We start from the raw sequence: 16,770 nt of genomic DNA, 5'->3' as shown, positions 1-16,770 counted from the left end.
ATACTTTTCGTAATGTTTTGTTTTACTAACTAGATTCAACTTAATTATTCCATATATTTTAATATACCAATATCAACAGGGGAAAAATGGAAATGACCTAAAATATTTTTCTAACAATTCGTTAAACTAATTATAAAACAAAACTAAAACTTTGTGCATTATTTCCAAAAATACCATTTCATTAATATTTTATAAATGACAACATATATTATATTGTATATATAACTACCATTGCATACTTATAAGTTTTTAAACATTTAATGTAGAATTTATGTTGATTTTATTTTGCCCAGTTTTAATACAGTTTTGAAGTATGATAGTCTTGTTACTAGGATAGCATGAATCTGCTAATACAAGTTTAATACATTTCTTGACAAATGTTTCTCTTATTCATGTAATATAATATATAAATCATAAAATAAGTTTCCTTAAAAATAAATTATTATTGTTTATTGGAATTTAAAACAATTCTGTATCTGTATGTTGTATTAAAAATAAAATAATAATGAATTTTTAATGAAGCATTGATTTTAGCATTAACAATGTAAATATATATATATATATATATATATATATATATATAAACACATGAATAAATGGAAATGCAAGCTACTTTTCCTTACAAAACCGCCCATGAATATATACTTCCCTTTAGGCTGATAGCCTTTGCCATATTCTATCAATCCAAATGATGCAAATATGCAGAAAATTTTACTTTCTTTGAAAGTTAATACCGGAAATAAAATTCAGTGCATTTGTAAACTACATTAGTTCTCTTATAGCTTGGCATTTAATTGCCCAATGATTTACTAGTCCAAACTAAGGCAGAATTCAGATATCGTTCAAATAAAAGAAAATTAATAAGCTCTGATTTTTAGACGTATATATGAAGATTTATTTTTTTAAATATTATTTTAAGTCAACCAAATTAATTTCAAATTTAAGTAAGTATTCATGCCTTTCAGTAGCATTATTTTTTATATCTTAAATTAAATAACTGAATGCAATATTTCTTGTTAATAAAAGAAAAGCAATGTTAGGAAAGACTAGCGAAGTGGATTTGCAAGTTCTAATTACGAAAGGTCCCATGCTTTAAGGGGTCATTTTTAAAAATACTTAATTAAAAAAAAATATTTAACGTAAAACTTCCAAACTTCACACATGTGGAATATTAATTCTATATATTTTATCTCATTCTTATTTTATTAATTAATTTCATAGCATTTCGTGTGACACTAGTAGTAATTATTAATTAAATTTTATGCAGTTTCTGATCTATGTTTTGATTTTGTTATTAATTACGTTAGTTTACATAAGATTTAAAATTATGTACGGTACAAAAACCTTCTGCATCTATTAATATATGCTGAAGAGAATGAAATTATGCCAGTGAAATTTTTTAAAATCAAAAACAAATTTCTGTGGAAAATTAAAGTTATAAATTCTAAATGCAAACGAAGGAGTGAATTTGAAAGTTATCAAATAAGCCAAAGTGTTGGTCATTTTTCAGTTTTGCAGAAGAATTTTTATACTTTGCAGAATGGGAATATGATGTTTTGTTATTATTAATTATTACAACTGAATTATTGCAACTTACATTGCAACACGTAATTTAGCTTAAAATTTATTTGAACTAAATTTTTTAATTTATTTTGATCATGTATATTTCATGTGTCATAAGTCTTTGAAATGAACTTAATTCTCATCCTATTTATTTACACAATTTTTTTAAAGAAGAAAAAGTCACATTTGTTTTGCTTAGTTGCACACGAAGATACATGTCTATATATATAGAGAGAAAGAGGAGTTATGTTTACTTGCAGACTTTTTTCCTCCTTTTATATTATAGTATGAAAATCAAGGGGGAAATTAAGCAATCAATTTAATTTTGAACGATGTGATTACAATAAGATCATAACCAATCAAAAATATTCATGAATGAACTACTGGTAACTATCAACGTATTATTATTTAAAAGAAACTACATTCCAATAAGAACGCTTAGTAACATAACCATTTAAGTTATCTGATAAAAGTAATTTTCATTCCTACTTCCCTATACCTTGAATTTCACTCTTAGTATTGTCCACTGCTGCTGCCTAGACCTCAAAGCATTTAATGCATCTGGAACTGCAATTTGTGTCTTCTACAGCATGCAAGTTATCACCGTTTAGTTTGTACTGCCACGAGCAATGATCTTCAGAATTACTGTATTGCGTTGCATATTCCACCCCACCCAGCTTTAGAAACAGATTCTGAAAATTAAAATATTTACATAATTTTCCCCCTTTTAATGCATTCAGAAAATGAATATCCCAAGATTTTAAAATGGAGTTATCAACATAATGATTGTTTTCGTCATACTAACAAAGGCAAACTTTTGCACACTTGCCCCGTTGAATCTTTCTCTTCTAACTGTTGAATATTATGTCAGCCTAATACAAAAAATGATCTATGATAGTGAAAGCAAATACCAACTGCCATTCACTGTGCAATTTTGCCATATCAGCTGAATGTTCACCCTAGCAAGCATCGGACCACAACCTTCTCTAATTATTTATGTATGATCTGAGGCCTAAGGATTTGCAAGAACAACAATGAGAATGACAGAAGTTCAAATTATAAAGAAGAAATGAGATAACTTATTAGATGTTGCAATTATGTGTATTCTTATTGAAATAGAGGTTTCTATTAAATAAATAATATTGTGATAGTGGTAGTTTATCCATGATTACTTTTCATTTGTTATATTCCTACTGTGACTGTGTCCTTTGGAAATTAAATTATTCGTTTAATTTTTCCCTCTTAATTTTCGGAAGATAAAATTAGTAAAAATAAGTGGGAATATGGCATCAAGAGCATTAGATATCCCCATTTTCTTGAAGCTGTTCACTATTATTGTTTCATCAATGATAGACCATGCACCCAAAATCCACTAGCAAATCAGTTAGTAAGATGAAAATGACCACTATGCGGACAAAACATTTAGGGTAACTTGTTTTGTGAGCGCCTTAAGGAAGACAAACATTACCTAAATCATTAAAACATATTCAGAATCCTATGCTAAAAGAAAGCTAGGGAGAAAATGTTGTCCGAGTCCCAGTTATTTTTCGGACGAATATGTAATATTGTTTTAGAAATTTAAGGTAATAAATATAATATTTTCCGAATGCTAAAACAGTTCGAGAAATTTATTCAAGTTCTGAATTCTGAATATAAGTAAACTGTATATTATATTTAATAACTATGGTGGCTTCATTTATGAAAATATTTGAATTCTGTTTTTGTACAATGAACCTTCTCTAAGCTAGCTATACGTGATTCCTGAAAATTTTGATCTTTAAATAATAATGGGCATCCTAGAGAAGTTATGTTTACTAATTAGTTATTTTATGAGGAATGCTGGTTAAATTTAAAAAGTGGTTGACTGAGGTAGCTTGTCGTAATGAGACGGTTCACTGTAATCCAATTTTTTAAAGAATTTAAGCTGTTCTTAATTAATTAAGATATTATAAAGAAATATGATTAAAAGTGTTATATAAGCACATGTTTAAAACATCTATTAAAATAATTTTTATAAGCTTTTTAAGAGCATGATTATGATTTTAAAAGAAATGTTTTTTTCTTTATTTAGGAGACATGGTTTACAAAGAGGGAAAAAAAACCATTCATTTTTTCCAAGCAGTCAAAACGAATTTTTATGAAATGTTTATTAAATTATATTATGTTATTTTTTAATTAATTCTTTTCTTCAGGTTTTATGTAAAGTTTATGAATTAAGTAATAAATTATTTTTACTTCTGTATTTTAATTAGCATATTATGTGCTTCATAGTATTTCACAATAAAATTATAAATTCAATAAACTTCTTAATTAACATGCTGTAATATAGAGAGAGCATAAAGTTTGTTTTCTGTTGTCACATGTTTATTTCACAATTTTGTATGCGAATCTCGAAATTTATAATAACTAGGAATATTTTTTTAGTATCACTTTGGGAATGGTAAATATTAAGCTTAGATTTATTACATATTATGTTTGTAAAAAGTTATAGGTAAAATTAAAATGCATTAAATTTTAAGCTAAACTGAAGTATTAATTTTAGAAATAAATTTCTTAAAGGCATAATTGTTTTAAGAATTTTAAGGGAAACAAGGCTTTAAAAATTAACGTCAGTTGGCAAAGTTTTATGCTTATTCAAAAAGCATGACTTAGGTTTTTAATGAAAGACTTCTATCTGTTAATTCAAAGGAAACTATTTGAAGGTAAGTAAAAAAGTTATGCATTATTTCAAACAATAGCAGACTGTTGACAAACACTGAGTGCAGATAAGAATAAAAAGATTAGTTAGACGTTGTAATTCAAGCGTATGAACAAAATTTTGAATTCCTTGTAGTAACAAAATGAAGTTCATTGCTATGTTGAATTCTTTAATTTACTGAAAATGTCATTTTTTAGAAGGAGAGAACATATTTCTGAAATATGAAGAACAGCTGTTCTGAGTTCTTCATAGAAATATTTCACAAAATGTCTTTTACTGTAATAATATGATCATATCAACATGCAACACGTTTACTCATATAAGTTAAATCTAAAGCAACATGTGTCTATTTTAGCTAAAATTACTAAAAAGAAAGTTCTAGAACATATCTTATTAACTGACACTAAAACATGCAAATAAAACATACTATTTTTTTCAGCTATTTTACAAGGCAAATATAAGGAGTAGCATATCAATTTGAACTTTTAAATCAATCAAAATGATAATATGAAAGGCCTTTCAATAATATCAGACATAAGTTTTTCTTCATAAAACAAAAATACTCTGCAACAGACTAATGTTACTTTTTGAAAAAGAACATTGCTGTTTAAAGCACATCTTTTAAATTAATGCTATTCTGAGGTCAAATTGACTAATTTAAAAAGCCAAACTATTATGCTTCACTTGCATATATCTGTATAATGATATACACATGCAGATATTGTTTTACTCAAAACATCTTGATTTCAATATATTTTATTATAATAAGCATCATTTTAGACAAAAAAATCTATTACTTTTATAGACATATCCTTTAGTATTATCTATGAAAAATATATTCTACACACATAATTACTTAATGGGATATTAGAAGGAAATAATCTGAAACCTTTACAGATACATCCATTGGAATTTTACGTAAGAAAAGTATCTTCTACTCACATAATAACTTGCTATAATAATACAAGAAAATAACCTGTAACGGTTACAGATATATCTGTTGAGATTTTACATGAGAAAAACATGTCCTTTTTACATAATTATTTGCTGTAATATTACACGCAAATAATCTGTAACCATTACAGATATATCGTTTGGGATTTTACATGAGAAAAACATGTTCTTTTTACATAATTATTTGCTGTAATATTACACGCAAACAGTCTGTAACCATTACAGATATATCATTTGGGAATTTACATGAGAAAAATATGTTCTACTTACATAACTATATGCTGTGATATTACAAGAAAAAGATGTGTAACCATTACAGGCAAAACTCTTGTAACGTTACAAAGAAAACACCTGTTTCTGTTACTCAAATAACCCATGGCATCCCAGTTTCCATGAGTTTTCTTAGTAACCTTACAGATTTTTTTTTACAGTGTACTAAAAATTAACATTTCATGTGATCCCAAATAGAGGTGAGTAAACCTAGACGCCGATTTATGTACCCAGACAACTATATTTCTCTTTTAAATCGCGATAATACATTCTCATCCTAAATTATATATCTAATGGGTTTTCGCTCTGGTTGGTTAGAGGAGGCTGACTTGCTAATCCAAACTCCAGCATGCAATTATTTCTACTCCCACGTTAGATGTTGTTGTTTGAGTGTATTCTTTCATTTTTCTCGAGACACCAATATCGACCTACCCTCTGTGCTGCACTCTGAGCAACGCTTTTGGTAAAAAGATGGTTAAATGTTTGAAGGATTAGGCCATTCTTCACTAACTGCCCTATCCCGAGCGAGCACCTAATGGATACACAGGGTAGTTATAATTAAAGTAACCCTATTTAGATCTACGTAGAGCCCGTTTTGCTACACCTCTTTTGCTATATAAACGTTATACGGACATGAGGGTAAAGAAAACTGAAATAAAAAGTAATAGCTCAAATTTCGACCACTAGGTGAGAAAGGGGCACATGAAGAGCAAAAGCACAAATTGAAAACAGAAAACTTTAATTTAATCACAGTATTTTTTAATGTGCACTCTATTTGCGTCAATTAAACGTTCAAAGCGAACTATAGCGTGTTCAACAGTAGCGCAAAGGGTGTGTTGATAAATTACAGCAACATAAAATGTTGCTTTATTCTCGTTTCAATACAGGCATAGTCCGTATGCTTTCTCCACAGACTCGAACTTTCAAAGATCCCCGCAACCAGAAGTAACTGGTAGTTCGAAGAACGAGGAGATAGACAGTCAAAAAACTTCTCAAAATTATCCGATCATCTCTAACGTGGGCACTGGTCCGCCAATGTGAGGTCGCTTTCTCGTTGCTGTAAAGCAGGAGTGATTTGCATCTGAAGAAGTTCGCAATAGCCGGCATTCCCTACGGAACAGCTCTGAGGGCGTTAAGGAGTGTTTCTTCTCAAATAAAAAGGGGTCAAGAATGATATCCACAGTAAAACCACACAATACCATAATACAATCAGGATGCAGAAACAGTTCAAGACTTGCAGTACCTATATATGCGACCATTCTGGGTATTAAATACTTCTCCTAGGGCAAAATACGAATTCTCCGATCACAAAATGCTCCAAGGCCATGCACTGTCAACGGAGATTCTGGCCAAAAAGAAGGCTAGCAAGTCAACGGGAAGAATTCTTTGTCCGAGGTGTTTAGGTGGCACAAAGCCTTTAGTGACCGAAAAGAGGACATCGATGACGAACAACGCGCTGGGCGTTCATTAAGTTCTCAAACTTCAGACAAATGGCTAAAATTAAAGTGCTTTTGGACTCCGATCATGGGATGTGTGTCCGATTGATTGTGAGGTGTTGGGAACTTTCGAAATCGATTGTGCGTCAAATCGTCAGGGAAGAATTTCAATACAGAAAATTTGTGCCAAGCTGGTTCCAAGGTTTTGACCGACGGATAGAAAGAAAGCCGTGACTCGATTCCGCGTGAATTGTTGAAGTGTGTAATAAGTAACCTTAATTTTTTGAAGCGAGTTATTACAGGTGACGAAATATGGGTTTTTCAGTATGATCCTGAAAAAAAGAAAAAGAGACAGCGTGCAAGGTGGCACACGTCCCGATCTCTTTGTAAAAAGAAGGCTCGAATGAACAAATCAAAACTGAAGCCTATACTCATTATCTTCTTTGACATCAAAGGAATAGTGCACAAAGAAAATCTTGAAAAGTCGAGGAATCCAATCACGCGCGTCCGCCCGGAGCTCGCAAGCGATTGGATTCTGCACCACTGTAACGCACCGGGCCACACACTCTTCAAAGTGACTCAATTCTTGGCGAAACACAACGTTGTTCCAACCATCATACAGCCCCAATTAGTCACCAGCGGACCTCTTCTATTTCCTCGTTTAAAATCCAGCTTAAAAGGTCTCGCTTTGACAATCTGCAGAACATGCAGAAAAACGTAGCGCGCGTTTAGTATGGGACAAGCTTGAATGCTTGGGGAATTATTCAGTTCTGGGGGGTATCAGAGGGTGGCAAAGTCATTGCCAACGGTGTATTAATGCAGGAGGAGGCTATTTTGTAGAATATTAAGAGTCTGCAAAATTATCTTGAAATAAACGAATTTTATGGAATCAATCTCATTACTTTCTGGACAGAACCTGTATATTATGAATAGCTCGTAAGCTGTAAATACAACATCCATATTTCAAATAAAGAAAGCCATATGTACGGAGTTCAACGTGGCTTTTAAGCTACTTAAAAAAATATAGTATGAGCACCGTGTATACCATTTGAAATTTTGTTGTATTGAAGTACTTAATTAGGTATGAATATGAGTGCGCAGGAAACCTGTTGAAAAAAAAACAGTATTTGAGAAAAAATTACTTTAACAATTTCGAGTTAATAGTTCATTTACTAATCTTGCAATATATCGACTCACAAAAGCGAAAGATTTTCTTACGACGGATACATCCAAATGTATACTATCACTAAAGCGTAATACTTAAGGTAATGTGATCCGAAAACTTGCTTACGAACAGAAATCATAACTTTCAAATTAATATGAAAATAAAAACGTATGCCAAGAACGAATATATTCTATTTTCATCTATATAATCAACTTTATTGTAAGGTACTGCATTATAATATTAGTAATATTATATTACTACTGTTATATTATTACTGTTTAAAGTTTGAATTACAATATTTTGATGAAATGTTATTCAGCCAAACACTGTAATATTGATAAGGATATTTTATGTTTTTTAATAATAAAAACCTCACGTAGTAACATACAGGGTGGCGTAGGGAAACAGGAAATTTCGAAATAACGTCATTTTCTCGAATAAATTCATAAAACTAGTAATTTATTAATGAAAGTGCATGTATTCAGCATGTCATTTATGTTTTTACAATAAAAATGTCCAAACGTGTCTCTTTACTTTTTAAAGATGACATCGGAAAGATGTGCTCCCGTTCGGTGTTCACACTCTAACAGCCTGTTATGAAAACTCTGGAATGCGCGGTGTAGCAAATATTGGGGAATGACAGTGATTTCTTTTTCAATGTTCTCCTTCAGTTCATGGATTATTGCAGGATGTGTACGGTACACCTTGCCTTTAAGATATCCCCACAGGAAGAAGTCGCACACACTAAGATCAGGGGATCTTTCGCTACTGCACGTTCCGCACCATTCCAATGATCCATGATTACTAAATGGCAATGCGCTCACAACAATTGTGCAAAGTTTCAAACAACTGCCGGCTCTACAGTGCTGCCAACTGTAACGTTCAAAATTTCCCGTTTGCGCCACCCTGTACTACATCAGAAGAAAAAAGAAGGATTTTATACATTTTTACTAATTAACGTGCTGATGAAACTGTTAAAAGTAAAGATTGTTATTTAATTACCTTAAACAAGACCTGTATTTCTCGCATTTAATGCAAAGCGGTGCCTCACACGGCGTATGCAATCCTTCCAAGACGGCATTCGTCATGCGGGTCGCTGTTTTCCACAGGATAATATAAAAGTAATCCGTTCCTAAGCGCAGTCCAAACTCGCGAAACGTCATAAAAAGTTCTCAGAATATTTAAAACATCAACGATATTGGAAATGCTAAGAATTTATTAACTTATTAGTTGTGAAATATTTAAGTACACTGTGTATGCATACAATTTCACAAGTAATTACGCTGTATATAACTATATATTATTAGTGTATATAATTTAGCAATAGATGTGAAAGACTCAGGTGTTCCTGACCTTCTTGCAAATCTGTATCTGGCTTTTTAAAAAATCAGGGCTTCAATAAGTTCTTTAAAGTGATGTGTTTATTTCATTTATCGAGGAATTTTTTGCTTTTCTCATTGCGTGTCTTCGTAATGTAAGTGGTACAACACCCGACTGGTGGTTGGAAAATCCGGCGTTCGAATCCCGGCGAGCTCATAGCTAACTTTTCCGTGTATCCTCTTTGAAGTGGCCCGTAACTGCAAATTTTCCAAGGTTGTTCTTGAAGCAAATAATTGAACAGTCATTACATACGTCAGCCACTTTAAGCTTGAAATTAGTAAGGGTGAAATTAATCTCAGATAAATCTCATTCTGAAGCATCTGTGAGGCTTACAGTCCGTAAATCACTTTAAGCTTGACAGAGATACAGTTTTGCACGTGTAAATTTCGCAATCAGAGAAATTTTTGCGGCCAATAAAGATTTTCTTACACGAGGTACCACTGTATTTTAAATTTTATATTATTGGTGTTATCTTTAATTATTGATCATATGTGTGCATTCTTCTGTGTATGCAATTTATGTATTGTTTGCTAGATATGTACATTAATTCTGTCGTGCGTTTAATTTCTCATATTTGCGTATATGTAGCACTCTAATATTTAACTGTATTAATTATATGTTATTATGCGACAACACTGGAGTAAATTATAGCGGAACACTTATCTGCTGTAATGATTTATACACAATATTCAAAAGTAAAGAAGAAAAACAATTTTTGCATAGAGATAAGAATACAAAACACGTTCCGGAAGAACCGAGAACACACTATTTGTCTCAGAAATGCATTACCCCTTTTGCTTTAGAAATCAATGCTAATGGTAAAATTTTAACTAATTATCAAATTTCAGATTACTGTACATCTTTTATTCTAATTACCTAGTAACCACTCCTAATCTGCAGTCGGAAGATTAATTTTTATCTCGATCAGGGCTGGGCATTTATTACATCCAGAAATTATATCTCAGATACCCGCTAGACATCATGCAGACAAGAACTATGTAGAATTATATTTAGCATTAAAAGGGGATTAATTTTAAGAAGAAAAATATCATACGATAATAAAAAAAAATTTTACAAATTAGTTCATCGACTGTAGTGTATAACCATATAAAACTATGTCTTGAGAAGGAATATCAAACGTCCACATTATCGTAAATATAATAAAATAATTTTTTTAACAATTGAAATATTTATCTCACCTTTCCTGACAGCAGTAAACGTCAGCTGGAAAAAAGCGTTTTTATACCACGTTGAGTTAGATGTATGGAAAACTACATCTAATTCTCCTCCGTAATTGAAGGCTTTGAATTCATATTTATCATCGCTGTATCCACAAAGTCTTTTGGTTTTACTGCGAGCTACTGAAGTAAGCTATTAAAAAAAGAATTTAAGAGAAATTTATAGAAAAATTATTACAAAAACTCAAAGCAGTGTTTATGTATTCAGGGAAGCCCCGTGGGTACGAGGCTTCTTTGTGTAAAGTTGTTTTTCAACGCCCCATAAAATATTATAATTTTCAGATTAAATTAAATAATTTCAAGAAATTTATATTTGTTTAGCATATTATCTGCAAGTTATTCCTATGTATACGTAACGTTAAAGTATGAAGTCCGTTTTTTCGTAGAATACTTAGTTATTTCATAAAATAACTGCTTCAGACAGTTAAAGTGCGTAATAAATCATAATTCTAAGCTTTAATTAGTAGTTTCATAGAACAATGACCTATACCCGTTAAATTGCAAAATACCCGATGTGATTCATTCGACTTGTTAGCTTGCTATATGCAGGATGATTCTGATTAAAGATCTGAATTCTCAGAACTTCAAAGAAAAATACACTTCCTTTCCACTACCAGTAAATTTTCAAAATATTACGAGCCTATTTACATATTTTGTTTGGAAGACTATGTTTTGAAAAGCAAAGTTGTACAGAAGATCTGCAAACTGCGTTTTAATGAGCTGTGTTCTTAGAAAAAAAAAATAATTACGAAGAATGCGTGAAAATTCAAAACATTAACAAACCTTAAAGAATGTTTATTTTTCCCAAACATGTGGAATTTAGGGTGAAATTAATCTCAGATAAATCTCATTCTGAAACATCTGAGAGGCTTACAGTCCGTATTCAGTGAATGAAGTTGACAGAGAAAGTGATGACGCCGTATGTTTAGCTCTCATAATAAAAATAACCTAGGAAAGATTTTTTTTTTCAACTGGGAGCAAGAAACGGCCGCATACAACAGCTAATATTTCGATTTCAGGTCAGCGTCGAAACTAGAAGTGCCTGATATAGAGTAATTACTCCGATTGCTTGTTACAGCTCAGAGTTGAGGTACCAGTTAGAGATTTAAAAAATATTCACGTAATACACAGTGGTTCAACAAAAAGTGTATTTGTCTTAGAGATAATTCTCTTCTTAGAAATGGTGTTCATTACAGATAATGTTAATTCGTTTAGAAATAATGTTTGTCGAGTGCCATGTTGAAAATCCTATTAGTAAAACACACGTTTTTATTGGGCCTTGCATTAATAACATTTTATAAACTACATAAACCCATTAAATTGTTTATTGTAGACTTTATAAATTTATGAAATGTCTGTCATAAATTTATTTATAAAATAACTGGTTATTCTCAACTATTTCAAAAAACTTAATAAAACATTTTGAACTAGTATATATGATATACCTTTCACTACACTTTTATTCTTCTAGTTTTCGTTAGTGCAAAATTTTTGATAGGATCTGTTATATATATATATATATGAAGTATCCGTAATATTATTTTGTATTTATATCATAGACATATCAGTAAAATATTCTTCTGACACTGTTTATTTCAAATTATGTTTTATTAATTCTAGCTTTGTAAAACTTCTTTTCCCGGAAGTTATTTATTCGTAGGTAACGTTAAATAAATAGCAGTCCTATAGAATTATTTGGAAATAATTTTTAATTTACATCTGTACAGAACCATAGGTATTAACTTATATTTTTCTGACTTGGAAAAATTTTTACATAAAAAATTCCAACATGCGGGGTATATGCCTCTTACAAAATTATATAGCAAGGGTGACCAAACTGTAAACCAGCTGCAGCCGCAAGATAAAATTTAGGGATAAGGATAATCAAGAGCTGCAACTAGATTTTTTAGAAGCCATAACTATACTTTCATATCTTTTTAAAAGGAACAAAATAAACTATATAATATAAAAAGCTACGTACTAAGAAGAGATTAGCCGAAAGGGACAAAAGTCGCTAGATGTGATGTAAATGCATTGAAAACGAAGTACAAGAATAAACAATATCTATAATGCGTCTGCTCACTTTTGGGCTTGATGCAAGCTGTTATCCGACTGGATATGGACTCATGCAGGTAGCATATAGTAGATTTCCTGCTGCAAGATTGCTTGCCATACACGTTCCTACTGGGGAGGTAGATCAGCGCGATCCAGGGGCGGTCGGAGACGGCTTCTCATCAGAGCCTAAACGTGCTCTGTTGAGGAGATATCTGGTAATCCCGCCGGACAGGAAAGCGTTGGAGAAGTACGGAAACACTAGAAAGGCGTGTTGTGAGCAGCCGGCCTTTATCCTATCGAAATGTAAATTTAGGGATCCGTGAAAGGAAGGGAAACACTACAGGGCGTAAAATCTTGTCGACGTACCACCCGCTGTAAAGTGTTCATGAATGACAAACAAAGGAATTTGCTATGAAATAAAATGGCACTCCCAGGACTTAAAAGATTTATCCCTGTGGCACTCCATACCATGACTATTGGCCGTCGGAGTGCGTGGCGGACGACAATTAGTTGTGTACCCCTTCGCTCGCCTGAATCTCTAGACACGTCTTCGCTGGTCATCAGGTCTCAATTCGAAGCAGGACTGAGATGGACTGATTTGCATGAAAGTTATGCCTTAACACCGGAATGTCCTCTGTTTAATACAATATCCGGATGCTCTACTATAATACGCTGGAGCTCCAGCTAGTCAAGTTAATCCTTTGCATATTCTATCATAAGATATGGGCATACACAATTTCGTCCCATTTAAATAACTTCTTTATGCGTCGCTTTTTATGTTATTGAGTGTAGCTTTTGAACAACAGAAACCATCTGAAGTAAATTAACAATAATTTTGTATGATTTAATTAGAATCTTTCTTTCCATTCAAGAAAGTGTATTTTTATGCTTAATTTTTTAAATTCAATTTAATTTTTCAAAAAAGAAAGCTTTTTTTTTTTGTGTGTGTGTGTGGTGCAATTAGCATTCTTTCTGCCGTTCCTTCCCCTCAGATAGAAAACTAAGTATTTTCTCCTGGTTTGAAAATCCTTCCCGGATTATAACTGTCAAAGTATTTTTATACAAATAAATTAAAACCGTAAGAAAACACAAAGTTTTTCAAATTAATCTGAAAAGCCTTTCATTCAAATGAAGAATAACGTAATAATTTGAAAACAAAAGTACTTGCGACCTTTCTTTGGGTAGAATAACAGAAGGCGTAATGAAGAGAGTTGCAAAGAAATCGAAGTTCAAGTTACAATTTAATATCATTTTAAAACAAACTGTCAGCTTGTCAGAATTTTACGTTAAGTATAATAATTCGAATTTGTTTCGCAACACATACGAAGATGTACGGGTATCAGACTTAAATCATTCAGTTATGTAATTCTTTTGATAAGAGTGGCTCTTCAGTTATGTTTTGTTTTCCTCTTATGAAGTTAAAAATATATACATTCGTCCTGCCTTCCGTTAAGACATGTGGTATATCATCAGTGGAGCGTACTTCTTACATATGTGTTTTTTCTACAGTTTCTATAGCATATTTTCTACTCTCAAGACAGCCATTCTGTTTTTAAAATAGCATTACAACGTCAGAAAATCAAAGGAACGAAATTATTTGCCTTTATTTTTTTCGATTAACACATGAGGCTTGATTTGAAATTTTTTACAATTATTATGCTCTTAATGTACTTTAAAAATGAAAGTATTGACTGTTTGAAAGAACGATTTCTGCTTCAAATTATATTTAAAAAATAAAATTGATTACAGTGCAAGTCGCATTAAAGGGACTGTGGTTTAGCTGTGCCTGTTATATAATATTAATGTCTTACAATATATTCAAACCTTTTAGAATAAATATAACTAAACAGAATATTAAAGTTGTGAAAGCATTTTAAAAAATTCAAAATTATATATAGTAGTAAAAGAAACTTGTTATTTCTGTCACTCTTTGTGAATTTTATATTTGTTTTTATCAAACGCTCTTAACTATGATTTATACACTTCTTCTTCGTATGCAAATATCTTAACAATAAAGAAGTTTGCATGCATTAAACTAAAATCATGTATCTAACGCTGTACTAAAAAAATCTAGATTAACCGGGAGTTAAAATATTTTCTTTCGATTTTTTTCCCCAGAGCTGTGCAGTGATTGAGTGGGTTAAACCAACGAATCCTAATATGTCGACGCCGGTTCGATGTCTTGGCTGCGTCGATGGTTATTATCATTGTTTTCTGAAGTATTCCGTAAACACGAAACAGTTTGCTTTAGAAAATCCTTTCCGAAAATATTTCTTCCTTTAGGCGAGATAACCCTGATTAAGTGCTTTTCCATAATCGATTTAAAATATAGACAAACTTTGTTTTTTAGAAAATAAACAATCTCACCTTCGAATAATTTTAAATGTGTTTCAACTAAGATTTTTGGAAATTCGAAATACGAAGTATTATTAATACCCACATCTGTTACTAAGATTCTGTAGGATATATAAAAATGAGAAGAGCTAGTACATTCCTTTGAGTCACTCCGCCTCCATACTATTCCTACGTGATGTGGTAGTGTGAAAAGAAGTACTCTGAAGTCATTGTGCTGCAAGTTCTGATTTTACTATTTCAAAGTAGCAGGTTTAGTGTTTATGAAGTTTTGCAATGATTGTGAGAATTTTTACAATTATTTTTACAATGCCTTTGCAATATATCAAGCATTATTCTGGGCTATGTGAATGATGGGCACCAGCCAATGCCCTTCTTCTTATATTATTTTCCTTTCTTCCTTTCTAGAGTTTCATAAATACACTAAAGAAGAATCGAATAATCATTTTCTGAAGGATGAATAATCACTTTTAAAGAATCGAATAATCTTTTTTTAAAGGATTTAATCACTTTTTAAAGGACGATGCAAATTAGATTGTCATTGCGTTAGGTAAAGTTGCCTTTAATTTTTAATCCATGATTATTTATTAGTATAACATCTTGATGAATTTAGCTTAGTATGAATGTAGCAACATAATAAGTATAAATATTACACCTTTAATGAGACTGTCCGGCTTGTGTTTTTTGCTAGTCTTATAAACTGGGTAACAGATGCGATAGGTACACTGGTTATCAAACAATCAAAAAAATGACTATTACGCAAAAAGTTACGTTTAGAATTTAATGAAACTGACCCACAGTATGCAACACATAGTAAGGTATAAAATAACATAAAAAGAAATTACCAGGAATTTACGGTATTATAGCATTAGCGTATGTATAAAGTGAAAAAATCGGATAAGTCAGTTTGGTATAGGAAAGTTATCTTCAATACGGAGTATGATCTCCCTTAGAAGCAATACAAAATATACAGCGATGTGTGATGCTCTCAATTATGCTGTCTATCAGTTCCCGTAGGAAATGAGATCCATTACTCTTGCAAAGCCATTGCAAGCGTGGCAAGGTGTGTAAAGGAGGATCGAGAGCAGCTATATTCTTAAAGCATCCCAAACTTGCTGGATAGGATTCAGGTCCGGTGATCTAGCTGCCCACACCATTTCCTGAATTATTTGCTGCTGAAGATAATTATCGACAATGCGATCCTTCCGCAATCTGGCGTTATCGTCCTGCAGCAGGAAATTATCACTTATTACCCCGGCATAAGAGCGCACAGTTGAGCATTCACGGTTCCACGTGGAAAGTCATGGAGGTTTGTGCGTCCATCTAAAGAGAAACCACCCCAAACACAGACACTGCTTTCTCCGTATGGAATCTCTTTCACGGATGTAAGACGGAGGATAACGGGTTCCAGGTTCTCTCTAAATCAAATAACGCCTACTATAGCTTTAATGGCTAAACCTGGACTCATCCCTAAAGAGAAACAGCCCTCCATTGACCAGCCGCCCAGTGAGCATGTTGACGTGCCCAACTCAAACGTTCCCTTGCATGATGTAACGTGAGAAGCACACAAATACCTGGTCACCTCGCTTACAGACCTTTTTCGTGAAGGCAGTTGATGTTGACACCAATTTTCCGTTGGCTGCAGCAAGAGAGGATATG

The 16,770-nt window shown here is 32.1% G+C and overlaps 1 protein-coding gene across 1 annotated transcript in view; it reads right to left on the bottom strand.

Annotated features, from left to right (window-relative positions):
* Positions 1-16,770, bottom strand: part of LOC118181942 (uncharacterized) — a 40,100-nt gene that overhangs the window by 13,347 nt on the left and 9,983 nt on the right. Inside the window, exon 3 of the mRNA XM_035351185.2 lies at positions 10,666-10,837. Within this exon, the coding sequence (XP_035207076.1) occupies positions 10,666-10,837 (172 nt within the window). The remainder of the gene's footprint in view (positions 1-10,665; positions 10,838-16,770) is intronic.

This window comes from Stegodyphus dumicola, chromosome X1 (genome assembly GCF_044657685.1).
Source record: "Stegodyphus dumicola isolate Sdum_Otavi_A_Nest chromosome X1, ASM4465768v1".
NCBI lineage: Eukaryota > Metazoa > Arthropoda > Arachnida > Araneae > Eresidae > Stegodyphus > Stegodyphus dumicola.
The sequence above is the reverse complement of the archived record's forward strand: the minus strand, read 5'-3'. Positions and strand labels throughout refer to the sequence as shown.